At 40.9% G+C, this 25,746-nt stretch overlaps 2 protein-coding genes across 3 annotated transcripts; both read left to right on the plus strand.

Annotated features, from left to right (window-relative positions):
- Window positions 1-681: 681 nt before the first annotated feature.
- LOC113973986 (solute carrier family 2, facilitated glucose transporter member 11-like) lies at window positions 682-8,901 on the plus strand. Of its 2 annotated transcripts, none has more exons than XM_027696707.1 (12): window positions 682-814; window positions 1,764-1,862; window positions 2,436-2,596; window positions 3,484-3,608; window positions 3,963-4,092; window positions 4,709-4,857; window positions 5,232-5,419; window positions 5,993-6,103; window positions 6,636-6,737; window positions 7,043-7,118; window positions 7,802-7,929; window positions 8,270-8,901. In XM_027696707.1, exons 1-12 carry the CDS (start codon window positions 791-793, stop codon window positions 8,474-8,476), a joined length of 1,500 nt encoding a protein of 499 aa, XP_027552508.1. In that variant the 5' UTR covers window positions 682-790; the 3' UTR covers window positions 8,477-8,901. The 2 variants fall into 2 exon arrangements, with proteins under 2 accessions (XP_027552508.1, XP_027552509.1); XM_027696708.1 differs by having other exon boundaries at window positions 5,232-5,335.
- Window positions 8,902-14,950: 6,049 nt separating this feature from the next.
- On the plus strand, window positions 14,951-25,399 carry LOC113973985 (solute carrier family 2, facilitated glucose transporter member 11-like). Its single transcript, XM_027696706.1, has 12 exons — window positions 14,951-15,183; window positions 15,779-15,877; window positions 16,744-16,904; window positions 17,517-17,641; window positions 19,080-19,209; window positions 19,355-19,503; window positions 20,097-20,284; window positions 21,350-21,460; window positions 21,536-21,637; window positions 22,667-22,742; window positions 23,664-23,791; window positions 24,120-25,399. Exons 1-12 carry the CDS (start codon window positions 15,160-15,162, stop codon window positions 24,324-24,326), a joined length of 1,500 nt encoding a protein of 499 aa, XP_027552507.1. The 5' UTR covers window positions 14,951-15,159; the 3' UTR covers window positions 24,327-25,399.
- The last annotated feature ends 347 nt before the right edge of the window (window positions 25,400-25,746 follow it).

Raw genomic sequence — 25,746 nt, forward strand, 5'->3', positions numbered from 1 at the left:
CTGCCCACAGTCCCTCTCTGAGGTACCTGAAAAGGGATTTGCTCTGAGTCTAGCAGAACCCCTTTGGGATGGAAAAGAAAAAATAAAAACAGACTTCAAGGGGCAGTACAGCATGAAGAGGTGTGGAAACTGAGATATGGGATCCCACTCGGGCCCCCAGTGGGTCAATTCCACTGTCACAGAGAGGCAAGAGTGAGGCTTCTGAGTGGTTCTGGAAAGAGTGTGACCCTCTGGGTGTCAGCAAGGACCCAATATACCAATATTCCAATGCTTCATTTCCGGCAACTGGGAAATTGTTCAAATCACTTCAAGCAATTGAAAATCTTACAGGAGGCAAGAAGAGGCATTACAGCTCAGCTACAATTCTAAGGGCATTATCTCTGTGGTAGAGTGGAGAGGAGGGAAAAACTCCCTGCCTAAGATGCTTGTCAGAGAGGTGGAGAGTGACTCTGCTCCCCTGAAGGGAAGATGGTAGCACTGTCTGATTCCTCACACAACAGGAACATGCAGGTGTTTTAGCAGTGTGAGTAAAGGGGAGCACTCCCAATTCAAGGATAAACATTTACCAATGCTGTAATCAGCTTGTCATATCTGGGTCTTAGAATAATTAAACCAGCAAGAAGAGGCCCTGGCCAGTGTCAGAGGAGGACATAGTTTGCTAAAAGCCATGTAGTTAGAATTTAACTTCTGTGCTATGATCCCAAACTCTTACGGTCTCAGTGAGGAAACCATCTCTCTCATCTGACAGACTTGACAGGAGCTTTCAGAGAGGGCAGGGTTTCAAGGGGAAATGTCTGGTTTCCTTTCAGACCTGGTGAGTATTCAGCTTCTTGTGTTCTAGCCCTAGTCATTGACAGCAGCATGGTCTTAAAGATTACAGCAAAGGGAATCAAGCAGTCCTTGTAATAAAAATGAGCAACGGAACATATGCTTGGGACAACACCAGTTCAACAATATGAGTTCTGGTATCTCCAGAAAACAGATTAGAACTACAAAAGAGTGAGACATTTAAAAGAGGACTTGGGAAACCAGGAAAGAAAGGGCATTTTGAGGAAGATAAAGAAAATACTAATAATGAAAAAGACAAGACAGAGAAAAAAACCTCCCTCTCCACTCTACAGCCCTGCACTCTCAAGGATATTTGAGGATACTTGTCTGTTTTAAGTGTGACCTGACTAAATACCTGAAAACGTATGTGCTTGTGAGGGGTGCTCTAAAATCCAGTGTATGTCACGGAAACACAGCATTTCAAATAGGAGTCAGTCAGATAGGGACTCTAAAAATGGCATTCCCCATGGGGATAATAAAGGGGAAATGTAAAAAAAAAAAAAAAAAAAAAATTCAAGAGGACAGACTTGATTAATCTCTGGAATGTGGTGAACAATGTGTTTGAGGAGGCAAAGTTGAAAGCAAAAAAGGGATTCAAGAAAGTTGTAGTGTCTTTCTAGCACAAAAGTAAACCCAAACTACCTGAACAAGGCTTTTATGATTTTTTTTCCCATGGTTATCAAAACTAACAGAATTAGAGACTGCATCTTTTCAGGCTCCTAATGACCAGGACAGGAACATAAAGGAATGGGCAGATTTGCATTTTAACAATTTCTCATTAGTTTTCTTTGATTACTAAAAAATTAAAAATGGGTATTTGCATTTTAAAGGTTTCTTAATAATAGAGATGTGGAGATATAAGATCCCATAAATTATCTGGTCTGAAAGCCATGGTGACATCAGGAACTTAGGATGTGTTTCACTGTCTTTGGCAGGTCCAATACCGGAAGCTGTTGCTAATGATTGTGGTGCTGGGAATTGGTGGAACCCACCTCTCTGGTTTTCAAATGTCTGTGATCAATTATACTTCTCCTGTAAGCAAAGCCTTCATAAAATCACATCTCTAAGTGTTCCTCGTGGGACTAGGCCTTACCCTTTAAAAATGCTCTGCAAAAGCTCTTAGGTGTTGCTATGCCAGTTTATTCCCAGATCTTTCCATGATTGTTGGGAGCTGTGCTCCAAAAACTACTCCACAAAGAATTGTGTGGAAACAACATATTGAGATACCTTCCTTAAAGTTTATGTCATGGAGAGAAAAGATTAAAAACTAGCTGATAGAGTCTCAGCCTTCAGTTCAGCCCTTTTCTCTTTATATCTGCTACCTAGAACAAGAACATTTGCATTTCACTATGATGAGTAAAAGGCCTCTATATTTAGTGTAGGAGAGCAAGGATTCAACGCACTAAAGATTATAATTAATTTTTGAAAGGTTCTATTACACTATTGGGCTGTATGAGAGGAAATATCAATCCCAATTTGCAAACAAGTGTCCTTTAGCCACGCTTTCTGTAATGCCAATAACCTAATTTTTTTCGAAGTTGTAAACATTATGAAGAACTATCATGATTAGTGCCTCAGTGGAATGAAAATCTCTTTTTCTGTCTCAGTACATTCAGAAGTTTATCAATGAAACGTGGCTGGAGCGATACGGTTCTGTGCTGCACCAGGAGACCCTCACGTTGCTGTGGTCCGTCATTGTGTCCCTGTACTGCGTGGGTGGGATGATGGGGTGTCTGTGCAGTGGGTACCTGACTGCAAAATTTGGAAAGTAAGTGTATCTCCCAACAGCTCTCTACTCAGGGATGCAGCAGGGGAAGGAATTAATTAGTCACCTAATAGAAGGGATATCAGAATCTCACTGCCCCCTGCTGTTGCAGAATTTACTCAGCACATAAAACTACACATGAGTACATGGGAAAGATGGGAATGTGTGACTATTTCTGATTTCCTTGTCACAGCTTTTGCTACTGTACAATTCCTGTATATTTGCTGACATTTCAGTCAAAAATAAATCTCTGAAATTTCTTAGTTGGGTGGTAATGCCATAGGAAGCCCAACAGCGCTGCAGTAGTGCAGGAGGAGATGGATATTCTGTAAGAAAAGCTTTTTAAAATTTATTTATTTAATTGATCACAGGCTTTAAAAAAATTGTGCAGGGTCATTCCTCTGTAAGAATAATCAGAGTTCCAGCAAAGATAGCAGAAATCCCTCAAGCCACATTTAGAACCCTCTTTTTGAGGGTGCCACAAAGGACAAAGCCGAAACTCTCTTACTTGAGGTGGGCATTGAAGCAAGTTCCAAGTGAAGCTGGATTTGTCTTGTTCTGGAGATGCAAGAAGTGTTTGAAATGGGAGCCTTGCTGGCAGCAAAGAAGTGAAAAAGACTGTTCCTTATCAGTATTTTCCTGCAGGAATTTCCTTCAGCCTCATGGTTTGCTCACACAGTGTTAGCATGGATAAAAGGAATGTATCTTCTCCCTTTCACTCCTCTGCAAAGACATCATGCCTGTTCAGAATCAGATTTGGTTGTCCTGTAAGGAATGGATTTAAACATGACCATAGGCTAGGTCTGTAAATCCGGGGGAGAACAGGCAGACATCAGTTAGGATGAAAAAGTAAAACCTGGCTCATACCCAGGTGTTGTTTGCTATTGCAGGAAGAAATGTCTGTTGCTCAACGATATGATCCTAATAATAGCCACGCTGCACACGGGCTTCAGCAGGACAGCCAAGTCTTTTGAGATGATCCTGGTTGGGCGCTTCCTCGAGGGCATCGGTGCCGGTAGGACTCCCCACTACTCCTTGTCAATGTGACTTCTTTGGGGAGGATACAGAAATCTTCCTGCTGGGAGTACCCAGGCATGCACAGTATTCCAGTGGAACAAGGAACAGACTGGGAAAAAGTAAGATGAGCTGTCCTTTGCCTTCAAGAGGTCTGGTAGAGAGAGAAATCTGATGGATTAGCTAAATATCTTGCTTAAAGTAAAAGGTAAATTTTCAGCCTATTATTGTGTAGGATGTATGGGAAACAGCTCAGAAGAGAGAGGACAGAGCAACCTTCAGCTGAAATGGAAGTGAAAAGGGACCCTCTCTCTTTCTTTCTACACTTTTAGCACTCTCCTCTTTCTCCCTTTAGGAATACATCTGAGTACCCATGTTCAGTATGCTGGAGAGATCTCACCCAAGAAGCTGCGTGGATTTATAAATGTGACCTCCTCGGTGTTTCTTGCACTGGGAAAAACTGTAGCAAGAATTCTTGGATTACGGTACTTGTGCTACTGCTTCTCATCCAATTTTCTACTTATTTTTTTTCTGTATGGTAGGGAAGTGTTGTTCTCCCAGTTCTAGAAACAGACATGCACTAAGGGTGGGGTTTTACTTTGCTTGACTGCAGCAGTCAAAAAGGAGGTCCCTGCCCTGTACCAGTCACTAAGGTTTCTGTGTCAGTCACTGGGGAGAGAAATGCCCTTCTCTTGAGAAAGGACGGATCCATCTCTGGAGGTGCAGTCTCTCTGCTGAAGTTAATAAGAAAAGATTGTATGCAAATATTCTTAGTAAATTTCTGAGATCTGAAATACCTGCTAATTTCTTGATAACCTTACTCAGACTTACAGTATTGGTTCAGAGGGCTGTTGAATATTCAGACTCCACTGATCTCTAGTAATTATTCAAAGTATAATGAAAAATCTCAGTCTTGCAGAATAAATAAAGTAGTAGTCTATATTCCTCTCCTTAACATAAACATCTTCTGTTTAAATTTAAGTTTTCAAGGACTGTATGCATTTTGTGTCTCTTTAGTTAGTCTAGGATTTAGAAAATATCAAATTAGATATAAACTGTAGTTTTACTGGACTATAAATAGACTCTAACATACTTTCATAGAGATCTTTTAGGAACTGAAGACACATGGAATGTGCTATTGTCCTTCTCTGGTTTGGTGGCATTGATTCAACTGCTCTTTTTACCATTCTTTCCTGAGTCCCCTCCCTATCTCTTGCTGCAGAAAGGAGACAAGGCTGGATGCTTGAAAGGTAAAATAAAACTTTAGATCCTTAGTTTGTTAAACCATAACTCTTGGGAAAGTGAAGCTAACAGAGGAAATCAGCTTTCCTGTTAGCCAGCTTCAGATTTCTTGATAATTACATGATTAAAGTTCTCTAGATGAAGCAGTCATCAGAAATGTTTAAGATCTACCCTTAAATACTACAACAAGCTGAAAACCATTTTCCAGGAAAATCTCATCATGTTCCAGAAAGCAATGTTCCTTCCAGTCCTTTGCTCAGTAACTCATGAATCAAAGCACGGACTGAACTGCAAATATTTAGTGTCAATAAAAGTTGAAAAACACAGAACTCTGAATGGATCAGGTGATGGAGGAGTACACTTCATTCTGTCTCTTCTGCAGCCATGAAGCAACTCTGGGGAGAAGGGAACTATCACACAGAATTTGAGGACTTGATGAAGGAAAAGGCTATAACAAAAGGCACCAAAATCATGAATGTCCTGGAGGTGCTGAGAGAACCATCCATGTACCCGCAGCTCCTTACCATGCTCCTCCTGTTACTGAGTCTACAGCTCTGTGGCCTGAGTGCAGTTGAGTTTGCCCAATTTCCATGCTTACATGTGCTGTTAAGTAACCAATGCCCAATTTCCATGATTAAATCTGCTGTTGAGTAATCACAGTGCCACAGTGTCCCTTTCCTCTGGGTCTTCATCATTCCTCCTCACACAGAGCCCACTGCCTGAGGCCTCTGGTATCATCACCAGTGTTCTTCATATCGTTAAGGGAGCTTCTCAGGTGGGAATACAAGAGATCCAATGCAGTTTAAGTTCCTGCAAGGACACTGTTGCCTTCATTCCCTGTCTTGTCCCTTTCCTTCTCCTTTTTGCCAAAACAACACCTTCTCCCCGTGGCTTACAGGCAATATTCTCCTTTCAACTACTTTTTTTTTCCTTTTTTCTTCCCACCCCCCTGGATTTTCAAATATCTTTCCTTCATCACCTTTTGATTTTTCACATCTTGAGCAGGGATGTCACCTCCACTAAGCCCCAGCACCGTACCCCTGCTTTTGCAGTGATGACAGATCTAGTTCTAAGTGATGCTGGATAGGCACGTATCATAGCTATTAACTGTGCTTAACTTTTAATATTTTTCTTACTTCCCAGATCACCTTTTACACCTCAGAAATTTTTCAGACTGCCAACCTGCGGGAAAGCATAATCCCATATGTATCTCTAGGAGTTTCAGTCTCTGAACTCATCTCTGTCATATTCTGTGTAAGTCAGAGCTTTCTGAGCCTTTAAGAATTAAAGTACATGTGAATTGAGTCTGTTCTTCCTTAAAACAAATTAATTTTCTCCTTAAGAACCAAAGTATTTTTCTGTGGTACTGCATGAATCTGTACAGTGGTTGTTACCACCCGCTCCAAATTTTGTCCCAGCTTTTATGTCTTTCTTCCTATCTTCATTCTTCTTAATTTCTTATAAGAATCCCTTATGCAATGTCATTCAAACATAAATATGTGTGCTCATTTCCATATATTTATGTGTCTATATATTCAAATGGAGTAGTAACATGCTTCCATTGATTAGAGCATTTATGAAAAAGTAGCTGCAATGCTGGGCAGTGATTTTAATTCGTAGTGTTAGAGAGGCTAGAAGGAATTCAATAAAATAACAAACTTGGTACCAATAAGATTTGTGTTCTCTGAAGTAAAAAGAACTCCAGAAGAATGCTTGATTTGTTGGATGGCTTACAGCTGGATTTTGCCATCCTTCCAGTGATATGCAATTTTTTTCTACTCTTCAGAGCTCCATAATCGACCGGTTTGGGCGCCGAATCCTCCTGTGTGGTGGTTATTTGCTGATGGCACTGATACTGGTGTTGCTCGAAACAAGCCTCCTGCTGAGTGTAAGCAAATGTCTCCCTGGCAGTGGATCTGCATCTGAATTCTTTGTGCAGGACAGCAGATAGTCAGCCTTGGCTTTCATGTCCCAAACAGCAGGTCAGGATGTCTTCTGAATACAAGCTCACCTCTGTAAATGTGACACTGCAGGCTGCTTTTGGCCTTCCACTGTGGTCAGTACCAAAAGATGAGCAGTTCTAGGGAGCATCATGGGCTTTTTCATAAATATTGCTGCTCCTATGCTTGGATCAGCTGTGCTACAGCTATAAAATTAATTCTCATTCTCTTCCCTCCTTTTGCCTTTGTCTAGGATCAGTTCCTCTGGATGCGATACTGCAGTGTTATTCTCATCTTTTTATTCATCATTGCTTACGGAATAGGACCAGGTGAGTATAACAATAAAAGCAACAGAAAAACTTGGACCACATGGACAAGCACAGGCCATGAATGTATAGAAGTAGAACTAGAAGGTGTGAATATATCTTTGCAAATCAACAGCTTAGTTTGGACTGAGATTGAGGGAGTTCCAATTTTTTTATGAATTAATTACCCAAGAAGCAATTTCTTTAACAAGTGGTTTTAAATCATTCACACCATGATGAATCAGAAGCCTGTTTTTTCTCATTGGATTACAGGTTCAAGACAATTAATTCTTATTAATCAATTCACTAAGACTTGTTTTGGAGGGTATGAATGCCATTCAGTGCATACAGGCTCAGCTGGTCGATCCCTGTCTTTGCCTAAGGGCAGAGGGAGGCTCTTCTAAAATGCCAGTGTTTTCTTAACTTATCTGTAAAATACATTGGTAACACCAGACCCAAACTTACTTTTAGAATCTCACTCACCTAAGACCAGTATTTACTCTGGAAGTTCCCTGACTAAACATTGCTTGTAGTTATTGCATTCTCCACATTCAAATGGCAGCCTCTACTATTGTAAGAGTTGTATAAGAGGATCATGAAAGTCTGGAAAATACAACAGAATTCCCACAGTAGCAGAACTCAGGTATCACCTATGGGAAATGGACAACTACAACAACTATTGCTTTTTCATGTTATTTTTCCCTCAGCTGGAGCCGTTTCATCTGTTAATAATGAAATCTTCACACTCTCAACAAGAGCCTCCGCTTTTGTCATTGGTGGAATCGTCATCTGGCTGGGCCTCACTTTCACTGGAATGGTTTTCCCCTTTGCTGTAGTATGTAATTTGATTCAAACCTTCTCTTTGACTCTATCAATTTTAACTGATCAATTTTTTCTAGACTGGTCTGGACAGGGAGTAGGATGAAGTGACTTGCAGATGATAAAATTGTGAATCCCTTATTGCTATTGGCACATGGAGGCCATTTATGCAAAACACTTCCCAATACCTCAGAAATCATCTGCTGCCTCAAGAACAGATTGAAAAGATAAATGAATATTGCTGCTGTAAAATCACCTTATTCCTCATTTCGCAGGAACAAATCAACTACTTTCAAGAATCTATAGAGCAAATATTGCCAGGAAAATCACTCATCTTATTCTATTTTTATCTCCAGATGCTTCTTGGTCCTTTCTGCTTCCTCATCTTTATTGCTGTCCTGATCATTTCAGCGGTTCTCATCTACCTGTTCCTCCCAGAAACAAAAGGGAAGTCAATCTCTGAAATCACAGAAGAATTCAAAACACGCCGGTTTAAGAAGAAACGTCACCAGGCTGTGAAGGTGAATGCTACTGAAGAAAAGACATTCTGCACCAAGCTCTGATAAGCCACCATCAGTAACTTCCACTGACAAAAAGGCCTGTCTCAAAATCAAACTGAAAACTGAATATTAACATGGACTTTTCTCAATGAAATACAACCCAAAAAGCAATCCAGAGATAGCTTGTCATTAATCCAAGTAGTCCTGTTTTATATTCATCTTTGCTTTTCATGGTGAGAGTCAATGGCTCATTCCTAGAGTGACTCCGTAGCAGGAAAACAATAGCAACTACAGACATTTCTAAGAACTGGCACATGGAAAACATTTTCAGGCATAACACACCAATTGTATTTCAAATCTTTCTGCATTGCTGTCATTTTCAAGCAGCAAGATTTATCTTTATGTTTGTTACTTTATAAGAAAATTCTGCTCAAGATTAAGAGCAGGATGAAGAAAGGATTAAACACAGACATAGTTCTTGCAAACAATGTTCGTGTCATCTCATGTCATTGTGATATCACACTACCTAGTATTGATTGTGAACACTGCACATGAACAAATACCTAGTAGGATAAAGAGAGCTTGTATTTGCTTGAGCTGACATCAAGTAACTGTATGTCCTGATTGTCTCTATAATGACTGTCAGGGATCAGCCCCAATCCCTGGGCAATCGGTGCAGAAAACTCTCGCTTGCATTCTCTGGACAAACTGGTTGCACTCTCTGTGCATATCAGTTGTAGCAAAATCAGGAGGAAGTTTTTTAATGTATTCTGGTACCTCATGAATGGCACGAGGGTTAATAAACATACAGGCAGTGCTGAGAGCTGGAGGATCAGAGCCCTGCAGAGAGGGAGTAAGAGACTTTGAGAGAGTACTGAGAAAGTAGAGACTTTGAAAATTCAGCCCATTTTATACACGATTAACTAATTAAAAACAAAAAAATAAAACCAGAAGCTGTGATGGCCGATATCTGCTGGCTGTGTACTGGTCTAGGACACACTGTACTTTGCTGCTGCACATCAGCTCACAATCCTACATTTCACTGCTGTGCTCCACAGCACCCCTCACTGAGCTATTCAAAGGCTGTTAATTCAGCTGACCACTGCATCATCCAGTCACTTTCCTCCCCAAACTCATATAGAATGATCAATTATTTTTCCTCTTTCTGTCACAATCACAAATGGTATTCTAAGCCTCCTGTTCAGCAGGACCATAAGTCCTTTCTTTTTGCAGTTTAACCATTCATATCGGTTATCACTGTGCTGGAGAACTGAATTAGTGTTAAGTTTTAGGGATTTTTCTGTTTAAAAATTTCAAATAATGTATTTACTACTTCTAAAGGAATAGCCATAGGAGAAGCTCTGATATTAAAGGGCTGGTGTGTGTTCCAGCAACTGAAACCTGGGTTAGATTTTATATTCAATCTGGTATCACTTCCTGTATCAAAATAGGGAGCACTCATGCTACAAAACGTTCCCATTCAGAGGGCCCTCTCCTGTTGAGGCATTGAAATATTTAATCCATCCATTCTAAGTGCTGTCCAGTTGCTACAAAAAACATAAATGAACAGAAATCATACGAAGTAAACATTAACCTCAGCCTCAGAGTCAGGTGGTTACTTAAGGAGAAGGTGCTGAAGACGCATGAGAGAAAACACTTGCACAGTCTGACAGAGTTCTGTCTACCTGGGATCAGCCACCCTTTCAATATGAGATGGACAAGCTCTTTCTAGAAGTGGTGAGTACTGCAGCTGGCAGCACCAGCTGTCAACATCAGGCTTTCAGAAGAACTGTGAGGTGATCTGTTGCAATCATCATTCCTAAGAAAATACAATACATATTTATCAAATTATTTTCAAAATAATAGGGTGGGCAGGGGATAATCCTTCTAATTTTGTTGCTGCAAAAATTAGAGGTAACATTTAAAATAAAAAAAAGTCAAGACACAGAGTAAACTTTATGGACTAAATCATCATGGATACTTCAAAGGAAGTTCCAGATGGGTAGAAAAACTAATTAAAAGAAAAATTTTAAAATGGTATTTCTATACCATTTTCACCTGCTCCCTCTTGTTTCCATGTCCAAGTGTGGTACTATTAAGCTCTCCTAGCTGGTAGCCTGGTAGAGATATGAAACGGTGCATTTGAAAATAAAGCAAGATTGGTTAGTGAATTAACCTGAAGAAGAGTAGCAAAACTGAAAATCCAGAGCTTTGTCTGGCTGAACTTTTTGTGCAATGAAACTTTGCATATTCTGCTGAGATTATTTAAGCATCATCAAACAAGCTGATATTTTAGAAAAGCAGGGACTATGACATCACCAGCTACTTTTGCAATGAGCTTGTACAATTCCTCACAGGTTCAGTACCAGTGGTTGTAATGTTCTATGTATTGGGAATTGGTGGATCCCTCACTTTCAAATCTCTATGAACAAATACTCAACTACGGTAAGAAAAGCATCTTCGAAGTCATTGATAGTGGGGTAATAATATAAAGGATTCTTCCCAAAACAAATTGCAAATTGTTTCCACTGTCTTTTCATTCCCAGCCCTTTCCACCCACCCTTCTTTGCAAAAGAAAAGAATAAGAGCTCGACTGTAGCTGCCTTTGAGTGGGCATGCCTGAGTAACAAACACATCAGTCTCTCCACTTAACACAGGTTAACATGAGCAGTCGACATTTTCAAAAGATATCATGTAAGATAATGTTAAATGAGGTCATTTGTGTACCACAACTACCTAACTAAAACAGCAGACAGCCTACTGGGAGCTATCTTATCTTGACAGAAAACTCCATAAAAAATTCTTTCCAACAAATCTGTCCAAATACAGCAAGTCTTTGTAATTCTACATGAAAACATACATGCATAGAAATACAAAGCCCTTAAATGAATCAATGTGCTACATTATTGGTGCAAAGAGCTGCCAGTCATTACAATCTTATTTTCTCTGTTCAGGTTCTAGAAAGGTACTTCTCAGGTGCTGTAGCAAGAGCCATGTGATGAGACAGAAAAGAGAGAGGTCAGAGGCTATGCTGATGTTTTTACACCTGTACAGTGCTAGTTAAGGTTTATATGCTAACAACTGTGAAATAGGATCTTATGTCTGCAAGATATAAATATATGTCTCTTGTGTTCTCATCCCATGTCTGTTAATATCATGAAACCTTAGGGGAATAACTAATTAATAATCTGAAAGATCTGCATGTACAAATATTATGATGCAGTGGTATTGAGCCTTCCTCTTTGTTCTGCACAGCTGTGAAGGAACTGTGTGGTGAGGAAAAGCACCAAGCAGAAATGGACGATCTGCTAAAACAAAAAGCAGCGATGGAAAACAGCAAAATCCCGAGTGTGCTGGAAGTGATGGAAGACCAGACTCTGCACTGGCACCTGTGCATTTATTATTGTGATCATAACTCTGCAATTCTCTGACATTAATGCAGTTGGTTTTCTGCCCATCTCCACACAAAACAACTCTTAGATGTGCATAAGAAAATTCTTCAGTTCAAGCTTGCAGACACTGTAAAATACATTGTATCTGGGTGGGAGTCAAGCAGTCATGAGATTTACTCCTGGCCATCAACTGGCTGCTGATTTGGTTTTGGATATTTTCACCCATCCATCTGTCACTCTTTCTGGAAAACTGGCATTTAACATCTACTGACCTAACAGAGCTTCACTGACCTGGCAAAGTGCTACATAAATGCATCACGTCATTTAAGAAGAAAAGTTTTGGATTATGGACATTATTTTGCAATAAGGGACAGACTGGCTTGCACATGTCAACCTGCCCACAACAGTTCCTGTACCCTCACACCTTCCCACAAGGCGCTGCCTGCATCCAGGATGAAATCTTATGCTTCTTTTTGCCACCACGCTCTCTTCCTCCACCCCTACTGTGGCAGTGCAGGTTGCAGCTTCCCTAACAATGTTGTAAAAGGGAATTACTAATGCCTGAGTGTCCTGTTTGAAAATATGGGCAGCAGGAGGCCAAATGGAACACAAATGTCACATTTATCATCTTCCATGCTATTCTTTCCCAGCTTGCACAGGTTTCACAATCAGGTGCAACTGCAAGTGCTAGCACTTCTGAACTGTGCTGAACAGACATTAAAGCCATGGAGTCACTAACTCAACAGGCAGATGGAAAAATAGACATTAGGATCAGTGTTCACTGTTGGCACTGCACCAGATCAATACTGTATTTTGCTGTGGAACTTCCACTTTCATTTCTCAGTTCCTTCCCTCTGCTTTGACTCTCCTTTTTCTCTTTTTCATAGCTTCTTTTCCGGATTCTCAACCTCTTTGAACATACAGAAGAGAGAATTTTATCTTGTAAACTTGGTCAGTGTCACTTTGTCTTTACCGGTCCTTTTGCAGGAATTGGCCTCAGCAGAAGCACAGCTGGAACCCTGCAGAGGGACTGTTCATCCCTGTCACACAGCACCATGTCTGGTTTAAAACAGGAGCCCTGGATCCCCCTGTCCCTCTCTATGAAGCCCAGCCATGCTGACTGATATAGCTCCAGTGCCTCCTGTAAGAAGTCAATCCTTCACAGGTTGCCTTGCTGGGCACCTCCTCTACTTCATGGCTTAATGAACTTTTCCATCTCAAGCATTCATCCTCCCAAACTGCACCAATCCAGTGTCCCAGACCTCAGGAGGCCTGTTCTCCCAAATGCTCACTATTGCTGCATTTCTTGCAGTTACTGATAAACCAGATAGTATATGATTAACCTGACAATATTAATGTTTGTGAGTTTTTTTAATCCCATGCCAAGGCCTCTCCTTCATACTTCTGCACACAACATCTCAAATTGTTTTGACTACTCACCCTGCCTATCTTGCCTTCAGGAAAGAAGGAAATTTTAACTATTTTAACTATTTTATTTCTGTTGCTGTTTCACACCTAAAGACTGGGTTTAGGCAGCTACAAAGCGAAACTTAGCCATCATTGTCATAATTTTGTCATCATGTTCTAAGTCTTGTAAAAAGAGAAGCAAAAGAATAAAATAAAATTTTTTTTCTGTTATTTATTTCCAGGAAAATCTCATCTCTTTCTGCTTCCTTATCTTTACGGGGATCCTCATGAGCTCAACATTGGCTTGACAAAAAAACAAGCAGTAAACTCCTGGAATTAAAATCTCCTGAAATTGCTAATAACCTGAAATAGTCATGTACAGCTCAGAATCACCAGAAATCCCCAAAAATGTAAGAAAAATTTCACTGTGAGATGGTGGAATTTGCTGCTATTTGAGATCCTAAGTAATTATTTTCAAGGAGTGCAAGATTGTTTATGGCGTAGCCACCCTACACCTTGACACAATTTGAGAAAAAACATGTAATAGAAAAAAACATTAACATTTTGAAACAATAAATAGTCTATAGCTTTGCAACTAGTTACAATGCTGGTGTTCAAGAGAAAATACTTACAAAAATTGCCAAATCATTCTAAATGCCATTGCAAGCCAGGATAAACAGCATTTGCTATGCAGTTATATAGGCAATAGTTGGAATTACACAAGTAACCAAGGTTTTATTATTAACATGTTTTTTTTTCTCATTTCTTTAGACTCACAGTATTTGCAGTGAAATCCTCTGTCAATAATTGCATTCTGTGTTTTATGAACTGAAAGTACAATCCCAAGGGTGAGCTTGAGCATTTACTGAGGCCTTTAGTATAACCCCATCGCCCCACCTGCCCCACTCCAGGCCTTGGAGCAGGGGACAGTCCCCTGGCAGGAGTGAGTGAGCAGAAGACTCTGAAGGCAGGAACAGCACAGGGCACCAGCCACAAAGGAAAGCCCCAGGCAGAACAACATCTCTCTTCCAAGTGCTGGCTCGAGCAGAAGCCACGCAGAGCTACAATTTGAGCTTCACCTCACAAGAGAGGAGCCTCTGGGAACCAAAGGTGACTTTTTCATGCCTGCAACACTGATTTTGGAGCGGTTCTGTGACAAAGCTGAGGGAGTAAGATCCTACTTGTACCCTCCTAACTCATTAAGGAATATTTACCTCCTTTGATTACTCTCATGAGAAAGTGTGTCTTTGTTACTGGCTCTTTCAAGAGGAGCCTTCAGGGCCAGATGCTCTATTCTGAAAGCCTCTGCCAGGGCACACTATCTCTTACTGCTTTTTCAGCACACCTGGCTGTCAAACATCCCCATAAACACCCAATCCTCAGTACAGTCTAACTGATACTTAAGACCAGAACAGCAGAATTAGGCTTTGAAACTTGCTTATTTTTCTTCTAATAACAATATTTGCTATACCAATGAATGCGAAACAGAACACCAGGTACTTTACTTGTTTGTAAACAACAGTACCTAAACCTTGCACCAGCTGCCTTTGCTTTCTGCCGATTATGGCAGACATACCCTCTGGTCTGTACCATTGGAGTAAAGTGTTTTACTGTTTCTGGAAAACTGTTCAGATTTTTTGCCCGAACTCTTCTCCTTTCCCTTTCCAAAGCCCTCACTCTAATCCCCAGATGCAAACTTCCTGTGCTTTGAAACCTTCCCCCTGGAGAGTGGACTAGATGCAATTATTTCCTGAAATATTTAATCTGGCAGTGTTAACTTTGGCCAGTTGAAGTAAATATAAGTGAGGGAAGATGAAATAGTAAAAATTTAACTCTGATCCCCAAAGCCAAATGCCCACTGCCATACCAGCAGGCAGGAGACAGAGACACAGAAGCCTGTGATGACAAAGACACATCACACACTGGACAACCAGCCCCCAGCCAGAGATGACCAGCTTCCTATCAGACCTGGTAAGTCTTCCATGGGGTATTTGCATCTGTGACATTTTTGTATGCTAGTGGTGTTTCAAATAAAACTAAGTTGATATATCAGTAAAAACAACAAGGCTCCTACTCACTAAAAGATTCTTGGAAGTGGTTCTGCCCACCATTTTTAGGTATTACAGATGTTTGCACTTCATATGCTCTGTCATCCATCTCTGTCAATATGTTAATGTTTCTTAAATGTTTTCAGTTACTTGAAAATATTTGCTTACCTGCAAACATAATTTGCTTTGCTCACCTGCTGAAAAAAAGAGCTTAGTTAAATATATCACTAATTATTTAGTGCAAGACATGGCAGGCAGAGGTTTTGAAAGGCAGGGAACAGGACTGGATGTCGGCAGCTGTGGCACCTTGACAAGGATGTTTGTGGGAGCTGCGTTTCCTTGAGCTGGATGTGGGGAAATCACGGGAGGATGTATTCCTCACACCGTGGCAAGCAGGGGGAACATTCCCACCTGCAGATCCCTTGAACAAATGAGATGTTGCTGGAGAATGAAAGACACGTTGCAAGAAGAGCCTGATGTGGCTACAAGCCTAAGAAGATTTTGTTCTCCATCTACAGGTGCAGTACCAGGGGCTCTTTCAAATGATCGCTGTCCTGGGGATCGGTGGAACATTCCAAATTGGCTTTCAGATTTCTACCCTGACCTACATGTCTCAGGTAGGCAAAGATGCACATGGCACACTGGTTAATGAGGGCACTGAGTCTACACTGCTGCTTGGGGATGCTCCCCTCTGGCAGTCAGAAAGGGTTTAATCACAGTATTCTCCTCTCATTTCCCGGTTGCTATGTTATGCTATCATGAAAAGCAGAACATGTCAAAGTGTTGAAAAAAAAAAAGAGATCTGCAAGTTGTTATTTATAGAACTGTTAATCAGAAGACACACACTGAGTAGGGTGGCATCTGTCTCCCCTAAAAACCTTCAGCACATTTGCCTGCATCAGTGGCTTCAGTTGATATTTTTATAGCTACCCATCTTCACAGACAAATAATCAGTCAAGTTAGCCATGCTCTAGGAAAATATCTGCTTCTCTCCACTGATCACATGCAAAACTTCCATTAAAGATACTGAGGTCTAGATGGAAGACATCATTATTTTGTAGGGATCACCTTATGGGAACAGTGTTATTATCTGGCTTTAGAGCATTAAATTCTGAGTGAAAAAGTACTTAGGAACTGCACTGAAGATACGCTGTGTAACCTGGCATTCTTGGCAGGCATGTGAGACAAAACCCATAACTCCTTTGCAAAACTTTGCAGGGGTGTTTATGCTATTCTTTAGTACCAATTCATGCCTCAGTTCCTCAGATTTCAAGGATAAAAACCCAAAGATTGAACTCCCTTTAATGAAAAAAACAAACACAGTACACTCTATTACACTATGTCCGTTAGCTAAAATGCACAATTTTAAAGTCTATATGGAATAGTAACTTTAGCTGAAGCAGCAAAATTACATTGTAAACATAACAAAATACATGCACTGCTGCCACAGGTATTGTTAATGGAAATTCTTTTTCTGTCTCAGCATGTAAAGGTTTTCGTTAATGAAACTTGGCTGGAGCGATATGGCTACCCCATCCAGCAGGATAACCTCCTGTTCCTATGGTCTATCGCCGTGTCCATCTTTGGTATAGGAGGTCTCTTGGGTTCTTCAGGAAGTAGATACCTCGCTGTCAAATATGGCAAGTATGTATGTTCAAAGACAATTTGTCAGTTGAATCTTAGCTCGAGGAAATGACAGTCGAGGTTTTAAATGTGAGACAGAGTTTTAGACTCAGTCATGGCTGTAACACAGCCAGGTTAGCTGTGGGGTCAACTGGTTTTCCTGCTTCCTGCCCTTGTCCTGTGGCATGGACTAATCAGCTGTGCTGCCAGCCTGTCACGCCAGGCACAGTTACTCAGATTGGGTTAGTCTCAGCAAAGAGGAAAGGCAGCCTGGCTGAAGACAGAATGGGTTCTTGAAAGTGCCACTCAACATATAGAACCATTGATGTCCTTCTAAGTGCTACGACAATGTGTTTCATAGAGGATATTCAAGTGCAGAAAAGTTTTAAGACTTTTCTCTGCTACACAACCCAGAAGTGTTCCCAAACTCCCAGGTCTAACTATGTGCCAAGGTACACCATGAGTCCAGAGTATCCAGTGCCAACAACATGGAAGGGCTTATTTAATCCTGGACTACATATGTGCCATTTCACAGAACTAGCAAGACAATTTCACCCAAGAATTCCTGCATGGCAGGAGCTATAAGTGCCATTTGCCTTCTGATTTACAAAACATCTTTTCATTTCCTTACAGAAAGAAATGTCTCTTGTGCAACAACCTGCTCATGATACTGGCAGCATCTATCATGGGCTGCAGTAAAACAGCCCAGTCCTTTGAGATGATTCTAATTGGGCGCTTCATGTGTGGAATAAGTGCAGGTGAGTGATTTCTCCCACAGGTCAGCAGGATCTCACAAGATTTTACATCTTTATTCAAAGTAAAAAATAACCCTCCACTAAGGAAATAAAATATTAAAGTCAGTGACATTTCATCAGAAGATTTTCTATAAGACCAAGCAATAATCACTATTTTCACTAATTATCACTAATTTCACTTATATCAAATGAAATTCAGCTTTGCCAAGTATATAAATATTCAGAGCTATCAGGACTGTTTTGATACAATATGAAACAGAGCTTTTGCCTGAAGGAAAAATATGTATAATATTATCTTCATTTTGGTTGGCAGTACTGAAAATTATATGGTTTAAAGCTAGTATTTTGATAAGGAGGAGTCTTCCAAGCCATAAATTCCTTGGATTAGCACAAAGATCTGGTAATAATCAAGCAAAATCACTCCTAGCAAGTACACCACATCCAGCAAAACCTCCTGTGCTGGTATCAGTATTTCTTGCATTTTTTCCTACACAAAACTTGCTTTTCCATTGTTTGGATATTCACAGGGATACCTATTTTAACTTATAATAGAGTTAACTTAGAAGTTAATGCCTATTTTTCAAATACCAAGATTTTGTACACTGCTTGTCTGACATACAGTTGTATCAAAGAACTACAGATGTAGTTTAAGAATTAATCACCCACAGAGGTCCTGCTCTGGTCTAGAACCTGTATCATGCCTCATGCAAAGACTTGGTTTTTGTTAAAGAGACTGCAATTAAAAGATATTGTTTTCCCATCACATAAAGCCAAGAGAAGAACATATTGCTTTCAAAACAGATAAAAGGGGCTGTGACCACCATATCAGGAAAAAGCTCTTGTTCCCAGACTAATATGCAGCACACCTGAGTTATGAAGTACTTCACATACGGCTGGGAACATCAACTCTGTCTGAATCATAAAAATTATTGCTGATAGCAGAAAAGAAATACTTCTGTCTCGCTCTAAATCATGTACAAATCAACATTAACTATAGCAATGTATGTGTTAATCGACCATGGATCTACCATTCAGCTCTTCAATAGCATTATGTCAAGAAAGGCTGAGATTATGTGGGTTAACTACAAGCATTTTAAATATTACTACAAGGGGTTTAGTTATTCAGCACTTGCATACTCTGTGTCCTTTAAAATATGTTAAGGCTCACAAGAGATTTTGTGATGAAGCTACACTTTAAAGGGAAAACTGTATGTTTGTTAAGATCAGGAAACTGCACTATGCAAAGAGGCTCAAATACTTTGGTAGAAAGAGTTAGAAAATCTAGTAATGAAAAATTTCATATGTGGGTTGAGGTATGAGAAACAACTCCGTGCTTGAGGCAGCTATATTCTGTAATGCTTAATTATTTACATCCAGTTTTATTTCCAGTGGTTATGAATGTCTTCTTTCTTCTCTCCCATAATTCTCTCCTCACCTCAAGGCCTTTGTGTCCCTCTACATCATCAATATGTTGGAGAAATTTCCCCTAAGAAGCTACGTGGATTTGCAAACTCTACTTCCTCTTTCTTTTGGTCACTGGGAAAAGCCGTAGGGCAAATTTTAGGACAAAGGTATAATGCAATGGATTACCCACACAATCCATTTCTGGATCCCTTCTACCTTTTGCTCCTTCCTCTGCTTTTCCATCCATCCCTTTCTCTCCTCAAAACCAATGCAATGAATTCTTATTCTATACACATGTTTTATCCCTGCCAGGGAGCTGCTGGGCAGGCAGTCCCTGTGGCCCATGCTGATGGCTTCCTGTGGATTTCCAGCACTGGTCCAGCTGGTCACACTTCCCTTCTTCCCCGAGTCCCCACCATATCTCCTCATGCAAAAAGAAGACCAGGAAGGCTGCAAAAAAGGTAACTGAAGGCTCCAGGTTCCTGTTCGTCACTTGATTTACAATTGTTTTGTGATTCTTGCTTTCCCCATATGGAAAAAATAAGCAGGACAAATTTTCTCCCTGCTCATTTCCAACATGGCTCTGTGAATACCTATAAGTATATTTTTGTTGTAGTCTCCATATAGAACACAAAACTACTTCTCTGCAGTTCTATGTTACAAGACCTTTCGCATTCAGCTGAAATCACCTGTACTGTCAGTCTTATGATTACCAATAAATGACAAATGGAAATGGCTGTTTGCACTTCAGGGCTCTGCAGGGCACCCCGCAGCTCTGTTGTTGGCTGTGTACCCTGCTCACACCCCAAGAGAAGGAGGAAGGTACAAAAATGGTCCAAAGGGCAGGGAGAGAGTCACTGTGCACCCCTCTAAGGCCCCTCTGTCACAATAAGTCCCTCTGTGCAGGAGGGGACCAGGGCTCTGGGAGACCCTGTAGGACATCTCTGCCTCTCAGCACAGCCCCAGCCCACGCACGCAGGGCTGCCAGACACTTGAATCACCTACTCAACAAACAAATTAACATGGCAGGTCTCACTCTCCTTCTCCTCCACAGCCATAAGGCAGCTTTGGGGTGAAGGCCATCACCAAGCAGAGATTGATGACATCATGAAAGAGAAGGCAACAATGAAAAACACCAAGATCTTGAGTGTCCTGGAACTAGTGAAAGAACCAGCTTTGCGTTGGCAGCTGTACATGATAATTATTCTGACCGCCACAGTTCAGCTATGTGGCATCAATGCAGTTGAGTGTATTTCCCCCTTAAATTCTCAAAACACTTATTGACAACCTTAAGGGAGACATGACGGCTCATAGGAGCTCCCTCCATTTTCCTCAGGCTTCTCAGGCCACACCTTGCTGTCTGCCAGCCCTTCTACAGGGCAGCAGCAGCCTGCAAAGCTTGGCCGGGCTCTCCATGTGACATCCCTCTGCCCAGCTCCAGTCCCTGCCAGAGTTACCTCCCTCTGTAGTCAGACTCACTGAACAGCCACCTCTGAGAGCAGCTACCAGGCTCCAGAACCCACTTTTACAAATGAGCCTCTACTGGCAAAATCTGCAGTGTAATTTTTATGTGACTGCTGGGCTGCAGCTGCTGCTATTTGCCCCTGGCTCTTGGCACCCTGAGATGTTGGGATGGCTCTCTGCCCACTCTGCCCTCAAAGCTAACAATGAACATGCTCACTGTTCTGCAGCTTCTGCACTTCTCCTGCTCATCCTCACAGCAGAACTTTTCTGGGATCCTCTTGAAGCCACAGCTTTGCAGTTGCCTGCGTGACCCTTCTGCCTCTAACATCACAATGCAGCAACATCTGTAAAGGAAATACACAGCTGAGTCCCACACAGCTTAAACTGGAATCTTTATCATCACAGCATGTCCCCAAACACAAGCAAAGATATTTGAAAAGATGCTTGTTTTACCCCATCATGACTCCATAACCCACACTCTTCTTTCTTGAGAATACCCCACAATGATATTTTTGGATGGGCTCTGAAGACATCATATACCTGGCTGCCTCTGAAATCACCTAAATCAAAATTCTGCAAACCTAATTACATTATAGGAGCTGCAGGTCCAATTATCCCAGGATTTTATCTTTTATGAAATAATTAAGGAATTAACTAAATATTACAATATTTTTGCCTGCTGATAAAGTAAATAGTATCAAAAAGAGTGCAGAATCCTAGATCACTCAAAAGCTGAGCTGCATGCTCCTTGATTAACAGCTCCTATCTAGGCAGTGGCACACAGGTATGGGTAAGAAATCAATTCTTTTCTTCTCTTACTGTTTTATGGGGGTTTTTTTCCAGATTTATTTTTATACTTATGAAGTCCTCCAGGCTGCTGGCTTTGATGAAAGAATGGTCTCCTATATGACCCTCTCTATTGGACTCTCTGAACTCGTAGCTGCTGTAGTCTGTGTAAGTCACATTACTATGGGAATGGGTCACAACGTGCTCTCTGGCCCTGATATCAGTGTGATTTCTGCCCTTCAGAGCTCCATCATTGAGCGACTGGGCAGGAAAACGCTCCTAAGAGGAGGCTATTGGATCATGGGTTCACTGCTGGCTTGTATCACCGTGACTCTCTCCCTACAGGTAAGGAAGTTCTCACGGCAGATTTCTCTGCCTACTCTATTTCTAACTTCTGCTCATGGGCAGGACCACACTAATGAGAAAAGAAAGTGAGGCTTAGATCAAGCTCGTCTATACTCAGGATTAAACTCCCTCTCAGCCAGTACTCTCATGTACTCCTACCTTCCTTTCAGTGTGACCCCATGACCTTAGCAAGGAGCACATAAAACACTGGCAGACTGACACTGAATGCTCGTTTCATCGGACTCCAAGCACCAAACACTGATCAGCACAGATCAAAAGACAGTCCAAGGAAAACGGCCCTTCCTATTCACACTGTTTCTAACAAGTAACAACAGAACCCCAGACTTCTTCCATCAGTGAATTTGAAATTTAACTTTGCTGCAGAGGATGCTGGGAAGGCACGGTCTGTTCACAGGCAGGAGACCAGTTCACCTGTCTAACAATGACATGTCCGTGTCCTTGCTGTGGCTTCTTCAGAAGCAAATCACCTGGGTTACCAGTACTCGTCCAGAGCCACTCTATAGATACACTGTAAAATTAGCCTTGAAGCAAGGTGGCAGCAGACTTCCATTTTTGTTTTATTCATGAAGGGTCTCAAACACAGCTGAGAGAATCTTTTTTCCTAAAGCATCGAGTCTCTTTTCTTCTTGACTAAGATCTAGGAAAGCTCCTTTTCAGTACCAGTAATTGAATCTATATCTTTACAAAAGTGAAGAAAAATATGATTTGGCCTTGCCATATCTCTAAGGATTGGAGGAAGCACTGTGAGGTCAAGAAGAAAGGAGAACAGGATCCAATAGTACTATCTGGACTTCCTTCAACAGTAACCTTCCAAGCGAACCTGCTTCTCTGCTCATCTAACAGACACCTCACTGCTCCTTCCTCAGGAAAAGCACTCACATCTCTCTGTCAGTTCCCACACACTGAATATTTCCTTCTTGAGGTGACAGTGTTGGAAAAGGAGCATTTCTCTCCTACAGTTATCAACAGTTTTCACCCAGAAGTTTGTTATTGGTTTTTTCCCCCCAGGACTGGTATTTCTGGATGCCATACTGCAGCCTTTGCCTCATTATCCTGTTTGCAGTTGTTTTTGCAGTTGGGCCAGGTAAGTACTCAGTCAAAGGAAATAAAGAGATTGAATCATGTCAGCTTATTAATATGGCTAGGAAAATACTGCATTATATTGCATAAGTAAATTCATTTAACAAAATCTTGTAGTAATTTAAATATAATGGGGCCAATCACTGGCCATAAACTTCAGTGCCATCAGGTTTGGGTTTTGTTAACAAGGGGAAAGGAATACACTGGAAAAATACAGCAAAAATAGAGCAAAAACAGATGGGTAAAAGATTTTTTAAAAATACTAGGAAAAAAAAAGAAAGAGAAAAAGAAAAGCAAGAGTTTTATTTAATTCAGTGTTGTATAATGTTACATCTTATCCCACATGGACAGCAGTGCAGAAGACCTACTTTGGACTAATTCCTTTCCTAGCAAATATTGTCTGCTACTTCTTAAATTTTATTTTTTAAAGGCTATTAATTTTTAAAATATTTGCCTCCCCATATGTCAGGCTTGAATTATTTTCCTAAATCAAAACTGTTGAAAGCCTGTGACTTCCAAACATAACTGAAATACCAAGGAAGTGAATCTGGGAAGATCACTCATTGGTGATCCAGCAGAATCATGCTGGCAATCCTTGTGAGCAATAATAATTGTCATGCCATTCTGACACAACTTCTTTCATGAGAAAATTTCAGGCTTTCTCAAGTGTAAACCACTTAATTCTTGGATCTCCCCAAAAATCTATTTGAATATTTTACCACTTTAATAAACTGATGTCTGTCTCATGGTTTATAAGATGCCACCAACATTTTTATTTGTAAAGAAGAGCTACATACTCAAGTGTTCTGAATGCCAGTCCATGACAGCAGCATCTATGTGCTGACTGTGTAACAGTACCACTCTATCCAAATGTTGAAACCAAACATATCAACAAGCAATAATTCTGATTCTTCTCTCCCTTCAGGTGGTGCCACCGTTTCCACCAGGGTTGAAATCTTCACGCTGTCCTGCAGACCACCTGCCCTTGTGATCGGCGCGGTTCTCAACTGGCTGGGAGTGTTTGTGATCGGGACAACCTTCCCGTTCATTGTGGTGAGTGGCTTTGCCAGGGAGGCTCCCAAGGACACCAAACTTCAGTCAGCCATGGGGGTGGGAAGACGAGCAGCAGGACATGACAATGCCGTGTCAGCCTGGAGCGGTCTTGGCACCTGCCCTCCCAAGTCACTTTGGCAACTGAAGGGCCCTGATTTGACCAAAATACTTATTCAGACTGAAATATTTTTCAAAGGTCAAAATGAAAATAATTTCTTGTCAAATTCAAAGTACTTTGGGACCCAAATACAAAAATTGTGCCAAGAAGGTGACTAAAGAAAAGAGATGCTCATCTTGCTCACTTTCTCCCTTTGCTCTTTCCCTGCAGGAAAGACTCAAGCACTTCTGCTTCCTCATTTTTATGGGGGTACTTTTCACTTCAGGGATGATTGTCCACCTGTACCTTCCAGAAACAAAAGGGAAATCAATCATAGAAATCACAGAAGAATTCAATAAGCTAAACTTTAAAAATAAGCATGTTCCAACAGCTCCAAATCATGTCACAGAGGATTACACCTTCTGCACCAGGCTTTGACCAGACATAGTGGGGAATCAGGCTTTCTTAAAAAGAAGGGGAAAAAAGACATTTGTCATTTTCTGACTACCAAGTCGATCCAAATGGACTGTCAGCTTTCCTATCGGTCATTTACAAGGTTCCCATTTTGCCAAACCAGCTCCTTTCTCAAGCACTCCACTCTGGGCAGCTCTGAAAAGGGATGAGGGCTGATATTACATCATAGACTCATGTGAATCATGAGCATTTTGGCTTAACTTGCTGATGTGCAAATCTTAACAGAGCAACTAATACACACTGAAACGACATGTAGAATTTATAAACACTCTGCTGACCACAGAGAAAGGAAAGACCTGTAATTCCCTCTCTCTCTATGATTTCTGAGTATGTTTTTACAGCCCTGAAATGGGAACAGTGAAGTTCTTGGCTTGCTGTCTCTGGCTAGGGTTCAATCCATAACAGATTAAAGAAAAAATTTAGTGGAATAGGAGATAAATTCTTTGTTTCTCTAGACTGAACTGAATAACCAAACCTTGCCAGGTTCCCATGCACAGTGCCATATTGTCCTTGTGTGGTAGCTGGTTTGACAGGCTTTGACCATTCAGCACCAATAGAATTAAAGGACTGAAGGGTGGAATCCAGGCACCATAAACCCAAGCACCTATGGTCATTTTAGATACTCTGTGCTGTCCTGTCCATCACTTTTGCCATCTCCAGTCTGCAGCTCCTCTTCCAGGAGCAGAGTTCCCACAGATCCCTCATGGGCTGTCAATCCCACAGCAACTGAGCTGCTGCTTTCCTTGTGTGACTTTTGGCTACGTGGACCAAATTTAGCCCAGAAGAACCACCTCAGCATGGAACTGATTTCACCAGAAAACCTTTTTTGAAATACGCAGATTCATGAGATTTTTATTTTCTTTTGAAAGCGTCTAATATTCTTCACATTTCTATTAATGAAGGCTCACATGGTCCTAGTAGCAAAGCAATACTATCAGGAGGAACATGAACAAAGCTAAGGCTTACAGTGGAGCACACTATATAATTTGAAGTTCAAACTCTAGACTTGCACAGTAAAATAAATGGGTTTACCTCTGCTCCTGCTTTGACTGTCATATTTACTTCAACTCAAATAGAGTTATTCAAAATGAGAATTCAATTTTTCATCTTAACTGCTGCTTATTTTTAATTGCAAATATTAAACATAATAAAAATGGCAGATTGCCTTGTAATAAAACTTCTGGCCTCCACTAATATTTTTTTCTTCACACCATGATCTCCTTCAGAAACAGCTGACTAGAAAAAGATATTGGCATGCATACTCTTCCATGATTGGGGATTTTCATTATTCCTGTCTTTATTATTGAGGGACACTTAAGACTACTGACTAAAATATAACTACATAACTATAACTATATATCACAAAACATGAAGTGTTCTTAGA

The sequence above is a fragment of the Neopelma chrysocephalum genome, unplaced genomic scaffold (assembly GCF_003984885.1).
Source record: "Neopelma chrysocephalum unplaced genomic scaffold, ASM398488v2 Primary Assembly neopelma1_116, whole genome shotgun sequence".
In the NCBI taxonomy this organism is placed as follows: domain Eukaryota; kingdom Metazoa; phylum Chordata; class Aves; order Passeriformes; family Pipridae; genus Neopelma; species Neopelma chrysocephalum.

Bases quoted from the DNA above. Each gene is read 5' to 3' on its own strand.
- LOC113973985 (XM_027696706.1), top strand. From the start codon at position 15,160: ATGACCAGCTTCCTATCAGACCTG. The intron at 19,210-19,354 runs GTATAATGCAAT...TATCCCTGCCAG, and splicing joins GGGCAAATTTTAGGACAAAG to GGAGCTGCTGGGCAGGCAGT. The intron at 22,743-23,663 runs GTAAGTACTCAG...CTCTCCCTTCAG, and splicing joins TGTTTTTGCAGTTGGGCCAG to GTGGTGCCACCGTTTCCACC.
- LOC113973986 (XM_027696707.1), top strand. From the start codon at position 791: ATGTCTGGTTTCCTTTCAGACCTG. The intron at 815-1,763 runs GTGAGTATTCAG...TGTCTTTGGCAG, and splicing joins CTGGTTTCCTTTCAGACCTG to GTCCAATACCGGAAGCTGTT. The intron at 4,093-4,708 runs GTACTTGTGCTA...ATACTTTCATAG, and splicing joins GCAAGAATTCTTGGATTACG to AGATCTTTTAGGAACTGAAG.